General features: G+C 30.3%; 4 protein-coding genes across 4 annotated transcripts; 3 read left to right on the top strand and 1 right to left on the bottom strand.

Moving 5' to 3' along the window:
• The first annotated feature begins 264 nt into the window (after positions 1-264).
• LOC109595037 (homeobox protein unc-42) lies at positions 265-13,084 on the top strand. The gene is made up of 5 exons (XM_020010312.2): positions 265-697; positions 5,019-5,284; positions 10,261-10,437; positions 12,397-12,493; positions 12,970-13,084. Exons 1-5 carry the CDS (start codon positions 430-432, stop codon positions 13,074-13,076), a joined length of 915 nt encoding a protein of 304 aa, XP_019865871.1. The 5' UTR covers positions 265-429; the 3' UTR covers positions 13,077-13,084.
• Positions 13,085-14,808: 1,724 nt separating this feature from the next.
• Positions 14,809-16,363, top strand: LOC109595030 (lipoyl synthase, mitochondrial). Its single transcript, XM_020010307.2, has 6 exons — positions 14,809-14,933; positions 14,982-15,326; positions 15,378-15,534; positions 15,586-15,643; positions 15,697-15,855; positions 15,912-16,363. Exons 1-6 carry the CDS (start codon positions 14,883-14,885, stop codon positions 16,261-16,263), a joined length of 1,122 nt encoding a protein of 373 aa, XP_019865866.1. The 5' UTR covers positions 14,809-14,882; the 3' UTR covers positions 16,264-16,363.
• Positions 16,364-16,396: 33 nt separating this feature from the next.
• Positions 16,397-18,022, bottom strand: LOC109595048 (39S ribosomal protein L41, mitochondrial). Its single transcript, XM_020010323.2, has 3 exons — positions 17,852-18,022; positions 16,717-16,817; positions 16,397-16,665 (listed from the first exon to the last, which is right to left on the bottom strand). Exons 1-3 carry the CDS (start codon positions 18,009-18,011, stop codon positions 16,444-16,446), a joined length of 483 nt encoding a protein of 160 aa, XP_019865882.1. The 5' UTR covers positions 18,012-18,022; the 3' UTR covers positions 16,397-16,443.
• Positions 18,023-18,222: 200 nt separating this feature from the next.
• Positions 18,223-24,469, top strand: LOC109595046 (REST corepressor 1). The gene is made up of 7 exons (XM_020010321.2): positions 18,223-18,364; positions 18,521-18,664; positions 18,744-18,958; positions 19,899-20,078; positions 21,651-21,748; positions 22,483-22,684; positions 23,678-24,469. The coding sequence occupies exons 1-7, from the start codon at positions 18,253-18,255 to the stop codon at positions 24,098-24,100; spliced, it is 1,374 nt and encodes a 457-aa protein (XP_019865880.1). The 5' UTR covers positions 18,223-18,252; the 3' UTR covers positions 24,101-24,469.
• The last annotated feature ends 88 nt before the right edge of the window (positions 24,470-24,557 follow it).

Below are 24,557 nucleotides of genomic sequence, written 5' to 3'. Positions count from 1 at the left end.
CCTAATGACACAAGAACAAATTATGTAAAAGCATCTTCACTAACTCATAATTTGTTTCAGATCGAGTTAGATCAGATCCAGTGATTTGTGATAGTGGATGTGGTGCAAGAGACCTGACGATTACGTGCCGTAAATTCCGAACCCCCGAACTCGAGTGGACGATTTCGGTTTTCCAATCAATCCGCATAGTGTTTTGTAAAAGACATTTTCCGCCGGTCTGGTCTATCGATGACCACAGAATAATAACCTGTCCAGAGAAGCATCAAGTTGGATTTCAAGGGAGTGTCGTCCTGCCTGGGGGCCTTGGGTTCCTCCCCTGCCCCCACGTCGACCAGCACCCCGGACGACCTGTCCCATCAGCAGTTCAACATCTTTCCAGCGATTTTCAGCCGGCAACTCAACTTCAACGCCTGTCCCCAGTCGAAATCGATGATGGAGGAGCTGAGGCCGAATCTGGTCGGCGTCGGTAACTTGCTGGGGGTCGGCGGACTGTTGGAGGAGCACCACGGACATCTGACCGGCAGCTCTGGCAGCAGTAACGGCGACAAGGGTATAGCCAGGAAGTGCAACACGAGCGGGTCGTCGGCGGAAGACTTCACGGCTATCTATGGGGGACTTCCGCATGCACACGACCACCATCCCCACACGCCTGCACACACGCCACCCGCCGTCCCAAGAACTATCACCGATCACACTGGTATGTCTCTTTTAATTTTATTTTTATATTTCATATAAAACTGCTCACACCTGACTTAACGGCCTGTAATTTGTTAAAAAGCGTTAGCCTAAATTTGGTCACGCAAACAACATTTATGTTTTTTTAAGAAGATAACAACTTAATGATAAAACGTGTTCAAAGACAAATTTTTCTAGTTAATTAAAAAAGTAAAATGTGCTTCAATATTATAATTACTTAGATATTTGGAACACTTTCTTAGAGAAAAAACGTTGTTTACCGGCAAATATAATCAAATTACACTAGTATTATTTTTTAAATTTAATCAAGTAAGAAAAGTTGTTAGTCACAGTTAAAGACAATTTTTATCAAATTACTGAGGTAAATACTAACATATATTTAATTTTGAATTAGTAATCTATCCGACGGATCATCATTTTATGGAAGGCAACAAAAATTACAAAGAATCAACCAATACGGTCTTTTCAGAGATTGAATCGTAATTAAAATTTAACAGAAAAATTAATATATTATAACATATTTCAGTATTTTAAATTTAGTCGCTTTTTATTCAAATTTAATCAATAAATTTATTTTATTTTATTAATATGAATACTCTTGTCAATTGAATCGTTTTTATTTTAATAATTATATTTTAGTATAAACTATATTACGCAACAATTTGAAATGGCTGCTAATTAATTTATATTTTTAATTAAGAAATAAAAGTTTAAAAAATAAATATACAATAGTACTTTTCATAATGATTTTAACAACCTGATTTTATTTAAATTTTTAATGTTCATGTTTAAAATATCAAAAAATTAATGTGAGAAATATATATTTTAATAAAAATTTAAATAAATATATTCAAAGAAAATAAAAAATGTAAATATTGTATTAAAATGGTTAAAATATCATTTACGTATTCTTTTAAAAAGCACCTGCCTTTCTTTAGAAAATTTAAAACTTTGATAAGTCCATTAGTTTCAAACTACAATATAAAATAACGTTTAAAACTTCATAATTAGGAATATTAAAAATAAAGCAATTTGAATATATAAATTTTCTTTTATAGTTAAAATTATAATTGTTTATTTTATTTATAATTTTCATTTTAATTATTTAATAAGTCATAACAGTTGTTTTAGTTTTTTTGGATAGATGCTTTGATTTCATTTATCGTTTTTAAAACAATTAAATATTTATTATATTATATAACATTATTATTAATTTATAAATTATTTAATGGCTTTGAAAATGATAGTACACAATACAAATTAAAAAGTTTGTTAAAATTAAATTAATGCAAATATTTTGGTACTTTTTAAAGAATTTTTGAACCTGAATGAAATAATATTGAATAATATGGATACATCTAACTAGTTTTAGAAAATTTTCTAATTTCTCCTTTATATACCATTTCGTAATTGTTTATAAAAGCTTAGGAAATAAAAATGTTTCCCTTCAAGATAATATTCTCAATGCAACTTATTTAAATGTATAGTAATTTATAATATTAAAATTCAACTTTGTAACATTTAAAATGAAAGTATTTTATTATATTTTACAATATTATTTTATTTTCCCACTATTTTATATATTTGTTCATTAGGACATTAGAGAATTGAAGAAAGAGAGTTTTATACAATATAAGGCTCATTTTACAATTTTGGTAAAATAAACTTATTATATTCTGAGTCAGGTATCACTGACATCTCGAAATAATATACAAATTTTGTTTCTATTAAAATGCACACAAATAAATCTTCAAATTAAAAATAAACATTGGAGCGTTCCGATAAAAATCAATTAGTAGCTTGTCCCCCACAAATCTCAACACTATAATCGGCAACAAAATCCCTTTATCTGCATCACGACAAATAAACCGGTCGTAATTGGTCTTTAATAACACGTTACCCCGGAAAAATCCCCGAGCCCCTAACACATGTCGTAGCGGAATAGATGCACAATATGCCAAATTGAGTGTTAACACCGCTACAGGCCGAACATTGAGTCCATTGTGCCATTACATATGCTCGATGGTAAATTGACACTTCATCAAGTAACGGTGGGTGCCTGATATATGTCCATATGGACCGTCGGATTCGCTCCACTCCCCGTGGACCCCGTGATGGGGATTAGCGACAACAGGTGAAGTGGTCTTTGATTGTCGAGGGCGAATGTGCGGAAGATTCAATGTAAATATGTCATTTGTGTTTGATGATGTCAAGTACTTTTGTGATTTTTATTTACTTTGTGGCCGAACGTCAACATTTATTATATGTAATTAATAACTTATGTCACAATTAATATTTTATTTACTTTTATATTATTTATAATATTCAAAAAATTTTAAAATTTTTGAATATTAAAAATTGTACTTTTAATACAACATTTGTCATACTTTAGTATTACATATGCAGATTATATTTCGTACATAAATATAATAAAATATGTATTTACAAAATAATCTATTTATTCAATTAAAGAATAAGTAATATTCAAAATGAATGAATGTGAATTAGATAACAATAATATGTTACAATTTATAAAAATATTTTTAAATTATAAACTTATAAAGTTTTTTTGTGGACATTAATCTTAATTAAATTGATTACCAATATATTTTTATATACAATTTTGAATTTATCAAATAAAACATATATATTCTGTCCAAACATGTTAACACAACACCATATATTTAACTGTTAATATAAATCTAAAGATATTATGTTGAAAATAGTTTTGTAATAATTCAATTTACTGACTAAATTTATTATAAAGAACAAATTATATTTTTAAACAGTATACAACACTTAGACGGATTTTTGATATTGTGGTGATTAGAGAATATTCAATTTAGATTAAAATATACAAAAAAAATTAGCACTCCAGTTGTTGAGGCAAACAATTGTTGGAATTTTATCTTATGATTTCCATCTAACAGTGCATGTTCAGCTTCAGCAGACTTGTCTGATTGTCTTAGGATGCAGATTCCAAGATACACAATTGTTTGCTTCGACAACTGGATATCACAAGAGAATGATTAGGGAAGCAAGTGAAATCCATAAACACTGAAACAACTACAGAAAAGAGGAAGCATTGAATCTGGATAAAATATGGACACCAGTGCTCAAAAACACCAAAATCGCTAAGCATATAAGAACGGCCAACGAACATAACGAAATTTCTAAAATATGAATTGTCGAAGTTGTCATTTAGTTGTCAATCAGATGTCAAAATGACACGAACCAAATCATTGGGAATCTTTGGGAAATAATTCCAACAAACGTCGACCAATAAACCCTAACAACTATAGATATGGAAACAATGGTCACGAAAACCTCAACCTTTTCATACGAATGAACAGTTTAGATTTTTTTTATTTGTAAATTATATTGTATATGCATAAATAAGAATTTGCTTTTTTATTTTCAACTTTGTAATTAAAACTTTTTAGAAGTTATTATATTTTATCACACACTAAATTTCAATAATATAATTAACAAACTTAAATATTCTGCTATTTATAAAACATATTTAGAACACAAAATTTGTATTTTTATAACTATATATTCTTTGGAATTAACAAATAATCCTGGATATATTTTTTATATTAACATTTCATAAGTTAAACTCAAACTTCTCAAGTCATAAATAAATAATTCATAACAATGCATATTTATTAAATTAATTTTAAAGAGTATATTGATTTTTTTAAAGAATATTTTCCACAGATTGGACATGTTTTGGCATAATTTACAATGTTATTTGTGGTTAATTCGGTTAATAATAATTAGACAAGTAAAATTGTCCGTTTACCAGAATATGAATACGAACTGGCGTTTGTGGTTACAAATGTCAGAAAACGGTGTCATAGACGGTAGGCAGCAAGCAGTCCTTATTGAATTCATTACTGTTTATTAATGCAGTTAGCAGGAACCTAATTACAATTACTGACACCAGCGCGCGCCACAAAGAATCTCATACAATCTTATTACCAACTATCAGCTGGAAATGTTACTCCACGGTTACGTTAGACACTCAATTTATTTGCTACGCAGTTAAATCTAAAATTTCATCGACGATTTATTCTCCTACCGTTAACATTTCAAATCTCTTTATAACTGTTTGTTTCGACTTCAATTTTCTCCGGCGAAAGGTTTCCGGTTTCAAGATAACTCTTTTTTCTTATTACTATTCAATTTCGAAGATTAAATGGATACAATTAAATTATTGATTGACGAAGCTGTTAACGACTTTCCAAGACTCAATTAAACCAATTATTTTAAGGGATTGATTAGATTGTCAATGAAACCTGGTCATCTTTTTTTTTCAGATGGAGCCTTCAAAAAACTGAAACCTGAACCACAGAGCACCGGCAGCAGTTCATTAGGCACCGTGTCACCCGGAGGTCCCCAGCATGCGGGCCACACCCCGACAACGGCTTCCTGTCCGACACCCGCACGACGAAGGCACCGCACCACCTTCACGCAGGAACAACTGGCCGAACTGGAGGCCGCCTTCGCGAAAAGCCACTACCCGGACATCTACTGCAGAGAGGAATTAGCTAGGAGTACCAAACTGAACGAAGCTAGGATACAAGTAAGTACTTTTCAGAACGCGCCATCGGTACTTCTTCGCACAGGTGTAAATTAGCGGATAATTTAATGTGCAAAGTGGCAATCCGCCAGAAACGAGCCGACGAAAACATTTAGGTTTTAAAACGAGTCAGCCACATAATTGAGGGGTATATCATCATAAAGATTTTAATTTGAGTGAACCTAATAACAATTTGTGTTATTAAATTATGAATATTTAATGAAGACTTAGCAAAGGCGGTTTTCATATTGAAGGCATAAAGGCTGAAATAAACGAGTCGAAATTAAAATTCATACGTCGAGCAGTGAGACTGATGGTTTTCCGTGAATTTTAAAACAGCTTGCGTTTTGTCTCTCCCGCGTCTTTGCTGCCTGTCGGCACTGTTTTCCCTTCTATTCCTCGGCTTGTTTCAACGGCGGGTTTTTATTGAGAATTCGCATTTCGTGCAGGGGCGGGTCCTAATTTAAAATACCACATAAAGTAGAATCCGTCGTGCATGAATATGAGTTTTCAGACATAATTAACGTTATACTTCAGCACCACTTTTTTATTATCATAACCAGGCATCTATAAAGTTTTAATAAAATTGATTTATATATAGTTTTTTTTATAATTGAAGCATTATTTTGTCTAGAACTTAAGTAAATACGTTTTTAATTGATTATCTTTTGTCGAGAACAAAATTCTCTAGTAAGCTTAAGCTTTCAAGTTTTACAACATTTTTTAAAGTGGAGAACTTTTTATCTTACTTTTATTCTTATTCATATATCCTTTATATTTCTATAATAATATATTTTAAATTTTGGCATAACCATAACTTGACTTTATATCTTGTAAAAAGATCTCTTATTAATTCGTTTTTAGGAAAACTATTAAATCTTTAAATTTTCTATTATTTTTTTATTGTGATGTAATATTTTATTGTACTTTTTTACTATTCTAATTTCAGTTCAGAAATAGTCATTTTTATTTTTTTAATAATAAATTCTTTGTTTTAAAATTAACTAATTTTCTTTTATTAGAATATCCACAATATCCAAAATGACATAAAAATTATAATTGTTCTTTTTTTATAAAATCAAAGTTGTATTTGTAATTCTTTGAAAAAGATCTCTTATTCATTCGTTTTCTAGTAAAACTTAATTATTAAATCTTTAAATTGTTCTATAATTTTTTTTATTGTGAAGTAATATTTTATTGTACATTTTTATTATTCTAATTTCAGTTCAGAAAAAGTCATTTTTATATTTTTTAATAATAAATTCTTTGTTTTAAAATTAACTAATTTTCTGTTATTAGAATATCCACAATATGTAAAATGACATAAAAATTATAATTCTTCTTATTTTATAAAATCAAAGTTGTAATTGTAATTCTTTGAAAAAGATCTCTTATTCATTCGTTTTTTAGTAAAACTTAATTATTAAATCTTTAAATTGTTCTATTATTTTTTTATTGTGAAGTAATATTTTATTGTACTTTTTTATTATTCTAATTTCAGTTCAGAAAAAGTCATTTTTATATTTTTGATAATAAATTATTTGTTTTAAAATGAACTAATTTTATTTTATTAGTATATCCATAATATCTAAAATGACATACAAATTATAATTCTTCTTTTTTATAAAATCAAAGTTGTAGTTGTAATTCTTTGAAAAAGATCTCTTATTCATTCGTTTTTTAGTAAAACTTAATTATTAAATCTTTAAATTGTTCTATAATTTATTTTATTGTGAAGTAATATTTTATTGTACATTTTTATTATTCTAATTTCAGTTCAGAAAAAGTCATTTTTATATTTTTTAATAAAAATTCTTTATTTTAAAATTAACTAATTTTCTTTTATTAGAATATCAATAATATCTAAAATGACATAAAAATTATAATTGTTCTTTTTTTATAAAATCAAAGTTGTATTTCTAATTCTTTGAAAAAGATCTCTTATTCATTCGTTTTTTAGTAAAACTTAATTAATAAATCTTTAAATTGTTCTATTATTTTTTTATTGTGAAGTAATATTTTATTATACTTTTTTATTATTCTAATTTCAGCTCAGAAAAAGTCATTTTTATATTTTTTAATATTAAATTCTTTGTTTTAAAATTAACTAATTTTCTTTTATTAGAATATCCATAATATCCAAAATGACATAAAAATTATAATTGTTCTTTTTTTATAAAATCATAGATATTAAGTACTCAAATTTCAAGCAACAAGAAAAATGTTTTCTTTTGTTTTCTAAAAACCAAATATTTAGTATATTTAACATTTAATTATATTTTAAATATTGAATTCTGAAGCAAATTATGTTTTTCCTTTTTTGATAGCCAGAAAAATAGCACAAAATTAAATATTGGATGCGATATTTAATAAAAAACATTAATTCAAAATTTATCCAATATATAATATATATTTCAATATTCTATACATTTTTACAACTATTAGTCTGATTTGCCAAAGATATAGAACATTCAAATATATTTACATTTTATGAAACTAATTAACAATACTTTTAATATTAAGAATTTATTTTATTTTATTGAATAACTCAATTTCAGTGGGAGGAAAGAAGCAATATTTAACTGAAAAATCAGGGTATAAATACTGCTGACTTCGCTAAAAGCTTAAGATGCTTTCGAACAAAAATGGTCTTCAATGTTATTAACAAATATAAATAACCACACTCAGTTGAACATATAATAAGAAAACGTCTAAACAATAAACTAACGCCTTTTATAGACAAATAAACTGGAAGAATCAGAAAACGAAATCATTTCATGTTTATTAGGCAATTTAAAGATGAATTAAATATTTAATACAATATCGGTGTGTCTAGTAGATCAATCAAACGACTATCAAGGATGTATTTCAATAAAAAAACCATTGGTATCAAGAAATAATATTTGAACAAGACTAAAGTTTTCACAAAAATATATTAATTATCTTCCAGATTTTTGACGATTGTTGTCAATATCTCTTTAGCCATTTATTCACAGTTTTAATGAACAAAAGGTATCCAACAAAATATTAACAATTTTTTAAAGTTATATACAAATTATTCAATATATTGTTTAAATGTATGCTATTTATGTGACCAGCCAAATTATCATTAAATATTAATGTGTGGTATTTCTATAGCCATTATTGTACTTTATTTAACATCATTGTTCGTGTTGATTTTGCACATAAAGCAATCAAATTTTTCAAAATGTAACAAAAAAAAACTGTAGCAAACAAGTTGGCAATATTGAAAAACAGAGGGTCGGTTAATGCATGAGTCAGTCAGTCAGAATTGGTCCAGAGGCAAAGGAGACATCCCGGGTTTTCGAGAGCGAGGGGAACCGGATCGTCGGGAGTTCGACGGCAGAAATGTGACAGTTGTATATCAGGGGCTCCAATCCACGGTCTAACGAATGCCTAATTCAATCAAAGATCCAACCAAGTCGGCAGGCCTCTCATCTTTCCCTTAGAACGGGCTCGGCTCAGCTGTGTGTATCCATGTACGGCCGCCTTTGCCCGCTCACTGGGTCGCAGTGCGTTTTTGCGATAGTCTCGATTCGGAAATTCGATTTGACAATTTAAGGCGCAACCTAATCGATTTTTGTTAATGCTGGAGTTTGGATTTTGTCATCAGCCATATGTTCACTTGTTACACCATATTGAAACAATCTATGACAATTATATTAAATTGAACAATTATAAGATTAATTAACTGCTTTATTTTGAAATAGTTATCAGAATATTTTTAACTACTGCCATCTAAAAGATTAATGGTAAGGCACAACTTGCTTTCCATCTTTCAATAAGTATGTTCTTCTTAAAAAGATCTGAGAAAGTCCAAAATATTTCCAATATTTAATACTCAAACTATTGGAATTTCCTTTTATAATTGAATAGAATTTATAAGAACTTCCTAAGAGAAATATTTCTTGGTCTTTTGATAAATATGATTCTCTTTATATAATAACGTACAAATGTTTGAGAACATCAGGCATATTCCCAATGTTAAGTATTTCCTTTTATGATTGAATAATTTAATACTATTTCCAATATCAGTGTCGACAAAATGGAGTTATCTCCATTCCGACGCCGAACCATATTGCAGCACAACCGCCATTTTTAAACGCACATTTCAGACGAGGCTTTGTTACTTAGACGCGGAGGAAAACAAAAGAAGGCGATAAGGTCGCCTTATATGCATTAGGGCGTCTTAAAGAGAGCCGTGTCGTGGGGGCGGCATTCGGGGGGACGAAACGGAACGGGCCAAGAACGGTTCATCCGAGGAAAGGGGACGAGCTAACTCAATTAAGGATCCATTTGATGGGATCGAGGGGAGCTGTACTGCCTCTGCCGCGACGTGCCTGCCGTCTTCCGCGGTCCGCACACCGAGGAGACGTATCTGCAACCTTCCTACACCCCCTCGCCACCCCCTCCTTCCTTCCTCATTCCACTGACTGATGCGTGAGTGCATTATTTACTATGTGCCGTGGACTCGTTTATATCTGTATACAGTGTACCTGTTAGCAATTCCTATTTACTGACATAAATCCTACCAAATCAGTATTTGCTGTGATTTAATAATATTCAATACGATTGCGAGGCTCCAGAATGTAGCTATTTCGATACATATTAATTTAATAATATTTCCACACTATCTAAAAAATCATTAATGAAACTCAAGAAACAATAAGAGAGGACCTCATCAGAATATCTCTTTAAAATATTTCTCTTAAGAATCTGTAAACAATCTTAAGAAATAACAATGAGATCCTAATCAGAACTAAGCATATGTGACAGGTGATAAAAATCTTTCTCTTCTATTTTAAGCATCCTTAAAGATCTAAAAAAAAATTAAGCGAATATGATCAAGTTATCTTAAGAACTCTTGAGAATCTGAAGAAACATCCGATCTTGATAAGCATGCAACTAAGCATCTAATAAGTGAACGTCGAGAATAAAGTGATGTATATTTTTTGCAGGTATGGTTTCAGAACCGACGGGCGAAATACCGCAAGCAGGAAAAGCAGCTCCAAAAGGCGCTCGCTCCCAGCGTGCTGCCCGGCTGCAACGGCGCCATGATGCGAAACATCTACCCCGGAGCAGCCCGGGGCTACCAACCCTATCCGCACCCCACGGCCATTAACAGATACCCTCAGGTTAGTTTTTGCAGACAAAGCCTTTGTGTGGCGACGGTTTATTGCCGTGACCGAAATACGATTTTCAAATTTGCCGTTTATACGAATACATCTCTCTCGGTTTGTCATTATGGATTTTAATGTGGTCCTGCACGTTGTAAATTACGTCGTGGTACAATCATCGCTTTACTGTTTCAAACAAATTGTTATTAACAACCATCTGTTTACTTTTTATTGAATTATTCAAAAGTTTTTAATAAATTATAACAAAAAATATATTAATTAGAACACAATTAAATTAACTATGAAACAAGTTGTTATTAACTTCTGTAATAAATATACATATGAACTTTTTATTGAATTTATTCAAAAGTATCCTCTCAATAAATTTCATTGATTATATTTAAACATTTTCAATAAATTCAGATATGTAAATTGTTTTTAATTTAAAAGTTTAGTTAAAGCATAAAATAAACTAAAATTTCAATTAATAGCTCTAAAATTTAAATAATAGCCTCTTAATAAATAAGTATAGTCTTCATTTTTTTCAATACAAAATAAAATTAAATAATATTTAATCTTAAATATTAGAACACGAAGTGTCATTTGTCTATCACCAACAGTAAAAATCTCATAGAAATATTATGCAAGTTGTGTAGTGTTCGTTGAGAAAATTATCACTGGTTAAAGTTTATTATTTATCTGTCAAATCTATGGTGAATTAAATTTTTCGATGACGTCCTAAAATAAATAAAAAGTACAAAGTGAATTTACGCGTCGAAAGTATATACCGAAGCGTAACATCGGTCTTATTGGGAGGATTCGTGAAGTGGATCTAATTCAGTGGGTTAGTTTAGCCGATTTGCATATTATTTCACGGGCTGCGGTCCGCGTCGTCCGTCGGCGGCGGCGTCGGCCGCTCACGATCAGACTCCGACGCCCGTTCAGCCAGCCACCGGCGGCCGCCGTCGCATCGCGTCGAGGAAGTGCGGTCTTACGTAAACTAATCACTCAACCTGTTTGACCTCACCTAATTCACTTACCTGCAATGGTCTAATCACATGATGCCGGCTGCCGTTTCATTACGACTTCAAGGTCGGCTTAATTTGAATGAGGCTGTGGGATTTAACTAATTTATGGCGATGTCTGGATGAATTTTCCACTGTTTTTCATATTAATATATTTGTTGATGATCAAAACGTTTTTACGTTTTTAAATGTCTTTTGTCATATTTTATTAAGTTAATTTATTTACCACAATAATATTAATTTTAAATGGAAAAAATACACATGATTTTTAACATCATTGTTTGTCATTTTATGATGGACTTTTTTGAAATTTTAAATAAAAGGTAAATTAATAATAAAATAATGTTAGTTGTATTATATTTTCTAGTTTTTTTAGTTATTTTCACATTGTACCTATATTAATTTTCAAATAATATTGAGTAAATTATTAATAAAAACAAATTTCCTTTATTTTAATTTTCTAGCTATTTTTCAATTTTTTTTTTTTTTTTTTGGTTTTATAACTTATATATATATATATATATATATATATATTATAAATTTATTATTTACATATTAAAATAATTACATCATTATTTTTAAGTATTTTTTAATGTGTCTTAAAATTTTCAATTTGACTTTAATTGTCTCTCACTGATATTTAAAATGTATTTCATATTTATTCTATTCGAAATAAAAATGGAGTTATATTTACCATAAGCTCAATTTAATCGCCATAGATAAATTACATATTTAATAAAATAAAGCAATAGTGGTGGATATTGAAATTTGATTTCACTTTTCACATTTCAATTTTAATATTTCATTTGTTGAAGTTTCCAATTGCATGAAAAAGCTATACAACTTAAGACATCGTTATTTATAATTTAGTATATAACTGCCAATTTAAATAAATTTTCTAATAGAAAAAACAAGCAACTAAAATTTTAATAATCAATTTACTTTTTTCCAGATGACTACTTCTTCCTATCCTGGAATGGCTCAATCGTTTTCAATGTCCCACGGTACAAATATGTCTTCAGTTACAGGAATGAGGCAAGATGCAATGAGTAAGTATCAAAAATGCTTTTTACAATTGCAAATTAAATCAACACAGCACAAAATTGCTCCTTGAATATCCAATCCATTACGATTTCAATTAACTTTCAATTACCACGATATTTTATAAAAAATATATTAAAAATATGTAGGTTAGTTACCATTTTATTATCTCGCTTATTCCAAATGGACGCGGAGCGTGATGATGGGCATAATTTTTCTAGAGCAATAAGATCTGGACTAAAATTCTATTTCACACAGGAAATGAAACATCTTGAAGGCGTCGCCCTTCATCTTATAGCAACTGGAAGGAAACGACGTTATTTCCTGTGAATCTAGCTTTTTTAACTTTTGCAGGAATGATGCCGCCTATCACAGGAGTGTATTTCTGAAAAGTAATGAACGTGTTAATTTATGAAAATAAATCCAAAAATGTATTGTCTGAATATCATTGAATTACTTATTCTAATAACTGCTATTGTTCTAGGTATGGGACCCGAAGAAGAATGGTACAATAAAAGTTTATCGGCATTGAGGATGAACACAACGCACCACCCCAATTTAGCGGCTCCAATGTTGCAATATCAAACGTAATAACGAACATATCCCTAAACTAAACAATCAAACCAATTATATTTATTAAGATAATTATATTGAAATATTAATTTCCATTATTGACATCCAGCCAAATCAAGTTAATTATATTTATTGTTTTATTATTTGTTTATATGTTTTTGTGGATGTTTGTTTGGTAATTATAGAAATGTGTTGTTGGCGAATAATGGAATTATTGAGCTAAATACGATCTACGAGTTATAAACAAAAATTAGCATTGTAACTCTGATGCTTTAATTTAATCGAGTCATGAATTATTTGATAAATTGACTTCAAAAATATCATGTGACATCAGTTTTTTCTATTACTAATATATTAGTTTAGATATTGTTATGTACTTGCTGACTTCATATTTCTATTTACCACAAATGTATGTTAAATATTAATTGTTTATGTAAACAACGAGCCAAAATGTTTATATTGTAATGGCTAGTCGCAATTGAGTTCCTTACTTACTTACAGATGGAAAAGTAAAAAAATCGAACATTGTGAATAAAAATGAGTAATTTGTAAATTGTGTGTTAGAATTAAATGCGACCAAAATTATGCAGAATTATTTGAAACGATGCTATTTTTGTAAAAAATTTCAAAATGATATAAACTGTAAATTTTATTAATTTTCTATATTTCTTTTGTTGAAAGAGCACCAATTTTTACTACAAAATTACCTGAGAAAATAATTTGGTCGCATTTTAATTTATTTTATACTTGTAATTAATCTAATATTCGATACAACTTAATAATTATATGTATTAGAGATCGATTGTTGCAGAGTTTTGATATTTAAATAATAGTATGTCTTTCTTTTTTAAAGATTAAGAGTAACATTAACAAATAAAGTAATCAATTTGTCCAAACTTTAAAGTAACACCATGTACAAATGTTAATGTAGTCACCATTAGAAAAAATATACATATAGTTATTCAACATGTACCTATGCAAGTATATAACTTTTTAAATGATTGACATACAAAGGAATTTCAAAACTTATGTGAAATATATTGTAGTTATAATAAAATTATTACATGTGCCATATCTATTGTAATTGCAAATTTGTGTGATTGTACTTTTAGATTTGTGATTAAATCTAAAGTTGTACATACTACTATTAATATATATTGTAATTAAGAAAACAATTTTTGCTTTTTATTCCACCTTAATCTTTCCATCATATTGATAAGTTAAATGAATTTTCCTAAATTTCAGTATATACAAATTTCAGATTTAAATTTTCTTAATGAATAAAAAGTTTAATATAACCTTTTAAGTTTTATTTTTGTTTTTAATAATTTAATTTTTAATCAAAATTTAAATTTTATTTATAAAATATTTTAATAAATTTATTTATTATTTTTATTAATATATAAAACATTATTGCGAAAATTTTGCTACTTTTAGTAAACATTAATTAATGAAAATAAAAAAATTAACTGTAAATTACATTTATAAAAAAATGTATAAAAAATATTAAATTCCCAGCAAATGTTTCACTAATAATAAAATTAAAGAGTTAATTTTCAAAATATAATAAATATTAAAATAATTACTTTACTTTTCATATATGCCTCTCTGATTATGGACGTTTATCGAAATATTAAAATATTTATACAAAATTGTATAACCAGAGAATTTAATCCCAAAGAACATAATTTTACTAAACGAGTATAGGCAACTCATATTACACAACGTTCGGCCAATGTTTATCTTAAGAATCAAATGACACTTTGACAGTATGTGACCTTCCATACTCTGATTACCAAATAATTAGGTTAAACCACATTTATAATGATGCAAACATCTAAATTTCTTTTACGGACGGGGAATTTCGCCTCAAAGGTAAATCATAACGTAATTAACACATATATATTATCTAACATCTTATAGGATTTGAGGTTAAGAAACAAATCCCATCTTGAGGCCTTAAAAGAGCGAATCTCCAAAGGCCCAACACTTCAGGACTTTATTGAAAACCCAAATCCAGTTCTGCCTGATGACCCAGATAACTGGAAAGAGTATGATGGCAAACTAAAACGAGAAAAGGGTGAAGATCAAAGACTCAGATTACCACCATGGCTCAAAAGAACAATTCCCACTGGAAAGAATTTTGCGAGACTGAAAGAACAACTCAGAGAACTAAACTTACATACTGTATGTGAGGAGGCAAGGTGTCCCAATATTGGGGAGTGTTGGGGTGGTGGTGAACATGGAACAGCAACTGCTACAATTATGGTAAATTTTAAGCATTGTTTTACATGAAATGATTAACAATTTTAATTTAAGTTATTGGGTGATACATGCACTAGAGGCTGTAGATTTTGCTCAATTAAAACTTCAAGAAATCCACCACCCCCAGATGCAAATGAGCCAAAGAATACTGCTACAGCTATTGCCACATGGGGTCTGGATTATGTGGTCCTGACTTCTGTAGACAGAGATGGTAAGTAAGATTTTATTTGAAATTGAAATTGTTTAAGTTTAATTGCTGCAGATTTGCCTGATGGAGGATCAAATCACTTTGCTGAAACTGTAAGAGAAATTAAAAGACAGTGAGTGTATGAATTTAAGTTACAAATTGAATAACTTATATAACTTTTTTTAGGAATTCAGACATTTTAGTAGAATGTCTTGTACCTGACTTTAGAGGCAATTTAGATCATGTAAAAATCATAGTAGATTGTGGGCTGGATGTGTATGCACACAACATTGAAACTGTGGAATCTTTAACCCCATTTGTAAGGGATAGAAGAGCTCAATATAGGTAACCCTTCCTATTTGAAATTATATTTCTATTACAAAGTATGTTTATAATTTTAGACAATCTTTATCAACATTGGAGGCAGTGAAGAAGTTCAATCCTGACCTAATAACAAAATCATCTATAATGTTAGGACTAGGCGAAACAGACGCTCAAGTTCAACAAACTTTATCAGATTTAAGAAATTCGGGAGTTGATTGTGTGACTTTAGGTCAATACATGCAGCCTACCAAAAGACACCTTAAAGTTGTAGAGTATGTAACACCAGAAAAATACTTGCATTGGGAAACAACTGGCAAGGAAATGGGATTTTTGTATGTAGCCAGTGGACCTCTTGTTAGAAGTTCTTATAAGGCTGGAGAGTTTTTCATAGCTAGTATTTTGAAGAACCGCAAGATTAGTAAGGCTTAAATACCAATGTAAATATTACTGTGTAAATGTATACTTTAAATAAATTTATTGTTGTGTCTAAAGTTTACCAATAAATATTTATATGAATTATTAAATTTAATTCTGTGGTGATATAAATAAAACCAATTATACCTATTTCAACAAATTTAATTGAACAATAACAAAACTACCTATAGGCAACTATTGAAATATATCACTTCCAGTTTGTCTAGCTTTAATTTTTGCCTCTTCTGCAGTTAACTTCTCCTCAGCTGATGGATTCAATGGATTGCCATCAGCATCTAGTTTTCCTTCATTAAAATCTTTAACAATCTTAGGAGCATATACTACATTAAATAAGTCTTCAGCTGTAAATTCTGTTTGGACTACATCTGGTGTTCTGTATGATACATATGGTTGAAGCTACAAAAAGGGCATGTTTTTAATAAGTTTAAATTAGTTGAAATTATATACTTTAAAGCCTGTTAAATCAGGAACAATGAGCTCCGGCACTTTTTCAGGAACATGGATGAATTTACCATCTAAATAGTATCCAGTATCTCTAACGCCTCTTTCTAAAAAAAAAATAATCTAATTGTTTTTATCTAATATTCCACATTTCCTAATATATTTTTTAAATGATTTATAGTTAAATTATATTAATAATTAATTAATTAATATTGTGAAAATAAAGTAAATATGACATATTTATTAATAACCCTTAGAAGAAAGTTACCTAGTTTTAATGAAATTTTCTAAAATATATTTAAAAAATTTAATATATTTATAAATAAAACTTAAAAGTATATGAGAATTTTATTCTCTTTAAATTTGACATGAGAAATTATTCCTGATCTTCAATTACTGGCGGAACTAAAGATATAATTTCCAAATGTCACAGACCATAAAATTTTATGAAATATATTTTTTCACATATTTTAAAACATAGTTATTAGTTATGTTGATTGATACGTTTTCACAAAATATATAATAATTCTCATTCAGACATTTAGAATCAAAAATAAAATTTGTTTCATTTTACATTATTTAAACAGATATGAATCACTATTTTGACATGATTGATGTATTAGTACAAAAATTACAATTTTAAATATGCATATTGTAAATAATATACCAATTACCTTGTTAATTATAATTAAGAATAAATTTTGACATATAATAAAAAATGGCAATTATTTTACTGTATTAGAATTGAATAAAAATTATGTAAGTATTAATATAGATTTTGTTTAAATATCTTGGTAGTTTCCAAATTAGTAATAAAATTGTATGAAGTTGCATATTAATTTTATTTAAAAGGTCACATAATTTTAATTAAAAAAAATTAATGATTTTCCTAAAAATTTTTTTAACTAGTAATGTTTTCGTAATAAAGTTACTAAATGTTTGAAAATACTAGTAATATGAATAATTATCCTTTTTAGTAAATCATACATAATTTATTATTTCAGACACCGATAAGTCCAGAAATTAATACTAGAACCATAAATACGCAGAGACATAAGAGCCCCCAAAAATATATTTTTAAGAGCACCTGTAGGTAAGACTTCTTCTAAAATCATAAATATTAAATAATCAAAATACATACTGTCAATGGGAATATCGGGATTCGGATCGAGCCTGCGGGCCTCCTTGAACTGTCTCGAGCCCCTCTTGTTCGGCAACTGGAACTTCCTGAAGTTGCGTTTACCGTTTCTCACGCAACTGGTCGATATTCCTCTTGTGATGATCAAATTGACGAAATTCATGTTGATCCTTTTTTTAAGGTTAGGTCCATATCATCAGGGGGGGAAGGAGGGAGAAGCTTGGAAGCGGAGCGCACCCAAGCGGACCACGGGCAAAACGCGCGAAAAACTACGGTGCCTCGACGACAAAAATTCAGTTTCACGCAAGTTTGAAGTTGGCTGGCAGTGTGCTGATTCATAAATCGAATTATTTCCTATCTATGAGTCGTTTGGTGTCTGCGGTGTAAACATTTCTGGGTAAAGGATGGTGTTGGCAGAAAAAAATTCAGAAAACGTCCGGAATGGCCGGAGAAGTAGGGGGCCAAGTCCCAATGGACACATACAAGCAGAGAGCACAAGCGAGGACGAGAGCTCAGGTACTTTACTTAATCGACTTCAATCCTTTATAGTGCAACTAGTATCAGTCAAATTAGCCGTTCCTATCCGATATTAAACTGTCCTGGTATACTTTTTTGAGAATATATGTGATAAGAGGGGTGAGCCTACTATGATGATTTTTCTTGTTATTTCAGTGCCAGTAGATAAAATAAGGGTCGGTAGAGATTACCAAGCAGTTTGTCCAGAATTGCAGCCAGAAGCACAAAGAAAACCTGAACTATTGGCAGACAGAGCACTACTGGTGTGGTCCCCTACAGAAACCATTCCTGAAACAAAATGTAAGTATTCAACCTTCAAATTGTACCCCATTAATCTAATAAGCTTAACTGTACTATTTTATTGTTTAATTAACTATAGTGGAAGACTACATTGTCCTTGCCAAAGACAAATATGGATACAATGGGGAACAGGCATTGGGTATGCTCTTTTGGCACAAACATGATTTGGACCGGGCTGTTTTGGATTTGGCTAATTTCACACCTTTCCCAGATGAGTGGTCAGTTGAAGACAAAGTATTATTCGAACAGGCCTTCCAGTTCCATGGAAAAAGTTTTCACAGAATCCGTCAAATGGTAAGGCTATCATAAGATACGACTCCAATGGCTTCTGTTTCTTGTACCAAATGTATTTCAAACCTGTCACTTTTGCAATTAATTTGACAAATAATTATATGTAGATTCATAAAAGAATTGAAATTGTTTTATTTGTTGTGTCAGGGATGCTTAGATATAGTATTAGAAAAATAGAAAGTTAAAATATACAACACTTTAAATTGCTAATATTTTATTTATATAATTATTTTATGCTTAATATAGCAAAAACATATTTTAAAAATTATATTAAAACTAAAATTTTATTACAAAAATATGTTATTTTGAACATTTGGTATGGTTTAACCGCAAAAAATCGTTAAGGAATTCTGAACTTAAAAAAACATTTAAATTTATAATTGCAAATCTATTAGTTCTTTGTACAATTAGTTAATAAACTTAAAAGAAAGTTAAAAATTATGTATCCATATTCAATAACTTATTACTATTATTGTAATTGTTAAAATATTGATGTATTTAAGAAAATACTCTAAAAAATAAATATTTATATATAGTAACCTGGCCAACTACCTAAAACATTTTATGTATCTCACATCTTAATAATATAATTTTGACATTTTTGTTATTGTTATTGCCATTTATACAAACCTTAATTTGGTTAAAGTAACTATTCAGTAACTCCTTATCCATGCTGAATTCTCGCTCTAAAGTACACACGTATTATAATTCTCTGATTCCATTATATTCCAATTTTTTCTTACATTGAAACTCTATGAAGTCCAGTTTAGTCAACACTAACACTACTGTCATATTGATTAATTCAAACTTATTTGATATCAATAAATGAAATTATTGACAATATGCACACTTATTTTATTATAATTATGTTTTATACAATATATAAAATACAATTACATAAAAGTGCTTAATATTTTTAAAAAACAAACCATTGTTTGTACAGTTGCCAGACAAGAGCATAGCAAGCTTGGTAAAGTACTACTACAGCTGGAAGAAAACCAGATCACGCACAAGTCTTATGGACAAACAAGCGAGGAAATTGAACACACCCAAAGACGACGGAACACCATCCGAAGCTGGTTCGGAGGCAGGATCGAACGAAGGATCCGACCATGACGAAAAGGTAAGAATACCAGACTGAGTATTGTTTGCATGCTTAAGATTTTCCATGGGCATGGTTTTTAATTGATTTATCTTCTTTCAGTAAGTTCGTTCAATGTATTTCGTTTAGGGAGCTAAAAAATGTTATTTGTGTTGTACATTGAACATACAGCTTCACTTTGACCATTATGATTTACTGGGACAATCATTGTCATAAATTTTACAAGAATTCGATTTTATTGAAACTTGTTCCGACTTCGTTGTGTTTATTTTTCGTATATTTGTCCATCAAAATTATAATGTTAAATGTTAGTACACTAATTTAGATTTAGGCAGTTTCTGGTGATCTGTTGGAACTATTTTGGACATGGACTTAAGCAAAACCTACATTAGTTTTATTTGCTGTACCTAAATTGCTTCCATTATAGCTTTCTGCCTTAAAATAGATATATGCAAAAATTAAATGTAAGGCACAAGAATAGAATCTTACTTATTTATTACAAAGAGTCACAAATAAAATACATGTATACATTGATTTAGCAGTTTGTAACTTCTATATTTTTACGGTATCAATTTGTTATATACTTCGTTTTATTTTCTTAAATGTCACTTTCAATACTTGCCCTTCTAAAAATACTTGAAATAATAGATTGGGTATTGCAGAAATGGACAATACATCGGGGTATACAACGTAACAACAGCCCCGTTGGTTTAGCGGGAGCTAGTGGTGAAGATAATTTAAAGGTAGAAACCGTTAATATCTTTTCGCACCTAGAATTATTTTTATCACGCTATGAATTACTTAAAGTTACTATTTGAATTTACACACACACTTATCACAATGTTTACTCTGCTACACTTTCAGTGTTATTATTTGCATTTTTGTCTTCTAAGTGTATAAATGTCCTTAAGCATGCATTTTATTATTAATATTAGTGTTTAGTCATACATAATTCATGTCACATTACGAGGTTCGACGGTGTATGAACCAAACATAAATCAAATGATTTTTGTTACAAACTGCTTAATCTAATAATAAAATAGCGGTGTTCCAGGATCACATCGTCTTTCCTATTAGCACCATCAATTTCTTTATTGAAGCAATTAAGGAAATTGGTATATTGTTCAAGGCACTTTTTTATTTTATATTTATTATTGCATGTGTTTATTTTATTTTGATACATGGTACAATGCAAAACCACATAATTCTGCATACATTTAAATACACAAGCATCATGCCGTTGCTGCCCTGTAAATATCACTTTTTTTCAGCCAGTCGTCAAAATAAATGTGCTATGTTTTTATATTATAAATTTAATGCAGTAAAAATGTAATAACAGTTAATTAGTTTAATCAGGTTTAAATTATTTGTAGAAATAAATATCTTGACAATAATTTTTAATAATTCAAACATTTGTTTCGAATTTTTGAAAATTATTGACTGAATTTGATTTGATTGTCTTGTATGCATAGTACAGAATTTTTGATGCTGACGCTGACGGCCTTTTAATTAAAAGTTTGATAATGATAAAAGTAGATCATAAATCGTATTTGATTTGTGAACATGAACGGTATGATTGTTGTATGTGTGCAGGGTGAGGGTGGAGCATGCTCGAACTGCGGCGTCGTCTGCAATGTCACACAGATGACATCCAAGGGACACCTGTGCAATTCCTGCTACCAGCACTGGAGGTACGTATGCTTTATACAAAAAATTCATACGCGAGAGGACCACAAAATTTTTACGTCGTGTTTTCAAATTATTTTCGGCGATGCGAAAGTGAATTGAATGGCTGTTTGATGAAAATGGGATCAGTTATTTGTATTGACGTCGATACTCGTAAAATTTCATGAGTAATGCCCATTTTTGTCTAATAGGACGTTTATTCAATTTTGTATTACTATAGAAATATTGATGTTTTCACGCGATTGGCACTTTTAATCCAATTTTTTAATTACTAACGCTAATTTTCGATTGATACCCAGACAATACATTGGTATTATGCCCTATATTTCGGTATTATCTTACCCCTTGCTATCTAATTAAGCTGTGTATCTAATTGTGGGAGTTACGGTATTTAGAAAATAATTGTGCTGGGACTTTGGTAGTTGGTCTGGCAATGTTAAGGTTGAAATGTTTATGTCCATACTGATTCAAATTTTAAATTTAATATTAAACGAATTTAATTTCTATTATATAATAAAATTTAGACATTCCAACCATAATAAAGTATATAGAGCATGATCCATGTAGTGTGGGGGTATGGCTCACGCTATGAAAACACGTGAAACCAAATCAGTACTCACAATAGAGCAGTTCCGCAGTATTACAATAAAAACAAAATGAATCCACAAACACCCACAACATTGTTGCTGAGAAAAAGGAGCATGTTAAAAACATATCGATCTGTTGTTCTTACCTGTAGACGCACGGGAGCGTTGAGACCCACGTCGGGTCCCGCGGCAGGCACTCGCGGCGGGAGCGGCCCCGACGGGGGCCGCCAGAGGCTGAAGCCGCCGCGGGGCATGTTCATCAATCACGACGACTTGGCGGTGATGGCGTCGGGCAATGCGGCAACGATCATGCTCAGGGGCATGGAAAGGGAGGTCAGTTCCCTGCAGACACAAGTGAGTACTAACCACCACCACACCGCCAACAACACACCGTTTATATTATACCCCTAACCCACCCTATAGCTTCCACAATGCCATCACACAAGTCTCTTGTTTTTCGGGGTGTACGTTGTCTATGCGGTGTAAATTGAAACTTCTAGAACACTGATGTTTGGTTTCTGCTCCGTTTGCATTGAAATACAGGGCATATATATCAAAACTTTTTCTTGCAATTTCTGCATCTGAGGGTACTATCATATAAACACAATTCGTTCATTGCTTCCAGATTGTCCAAATCATTACAATTTTACCACGTATCGCTTCTCATCACTCTGCTTTATTGTTATTAAATATTTTTAGTTATTCTGCCTCAGTGTTCTAAAGTCAATTTACCTTGTATAGAATAGATAATTGTTTTTGTCAATTTTACACTATATGTGTATTGTATAATCAAAATAAATATTTTGAACCTAATTTTTATATAGAAAAATAATTTATGCCAACGAAATTATGTGTTAGCAATAAAATTGAATTATTTGCTTCATGTATAATAAGTTGAATTTTGGAACATAATAAAAGGAACGCAACAGATTGCAATTCATCATTATACTTCTTAAAGTAACTTAACATATCTATTTTGGGCAAGACATATTTAACAATAATTGTATTAATTTGATCCCGTTTTTTGGTGAATGCTTTTTTGTACTGCTTCTGCTGCATGTAATATTTGTGTTTTATTTAATATGAATGTTTGCATGCTTAAACTTGGTTGCATTGTTAGTTAGAAAATTTCCACCAGACAAAGTAAGTAAAAAAAATGGGTACCCACAACAATCTGTAAACGAATTACATGAATTCATTAATTCATTTTAAGATTGTGTAAAATATATTCAAATATAATTTTGCTTTTTACGTCTTTCTAGTAACAACGTAGGACTGTTATAATCAACGTTAAACACATAATTTTAGTTTATATAAATAATCTAAAATCTATCTCTTTTGTTCTAGATCCAAGCCAATAAACAAAACATAAGTTCCTTAAAGCGCAAGCACTCCGATTCTATAGAAGATCTCCGTCCACCAAACATCGCTGACAACTCATCCCGTATCACCGCACGCTGGACGAACGAGGAACTGTTGATCGCCGTCCAGGGTGTACGCAAATACGGCAAGGATTTCAAGAGCATCGCCGAGGTTTTGGGCAACAAAACGGAGGCCCACATCCGCACGTTCTTCCTTAATCATCGCAAACGCTACAACCTGGACGCCATCCTCAAGGAATGGGAGACGGACAACGGTCCACTGCCGGACGACACTAATGACGTGAAGGAGGAAAATGCGGAGAACAATGACAATGATGTCATTTGTATATCGCCGACGCCGACCAAAAAGGAAGCGAAGAACGGCAAAACGGCGCCGATCACGAAATGATGTCGCGACGTTTCATTCTAAAGAGTCGGTAGTTGCTTTTAGACACTTGGATAGCTTTATACTATATTAATGATGTTTAGTTTAATTTTGTCTTTATCTTAATTCTTATAGTTTTAAATTTCGACTATGTAATTATGGTGTAGTCAATATTTTTCTATTGGTGTCTAATTTTCGTGGACACATTTGTTTTGCCAAATATTTAAAGCTTTGAATATACATACAACATTAAATTATATCTCATTAATACAGTATATTGCTGCGTGTCGACGTACCGACACATCTCATATTTCCAATAGAACATATAACTTTCCATTTTATTGTGTAAGAATACTGTACATATGGTACAATATGTTGTCAATGTACCTTTTATGCACCTTTACGTAATTTCATTGAATGTCTTTATTTATTTGCTTGAAAACTCGAGCTATTTACTACTTACTACTACTTAATACATAAG

Source organism: Aethina tumida, chromosome 7 (assembly GCF_024364675.1).
Source record: "Aethina tumida isolate Nest 87 chromosome 7, icAetTumi1.1, whole genome shotgun sequence".
Lineage (NCBI taxonomy): Eukaryota > Metazoa > Arthropoda > Insecta > Coleoptera > Nitidulidae > Aethina > Aethina tumida.
Note: the sequence above shows the minus strand (reverse complement) of the source record. Positions and strands in the feature narration are given on the sequence as shown.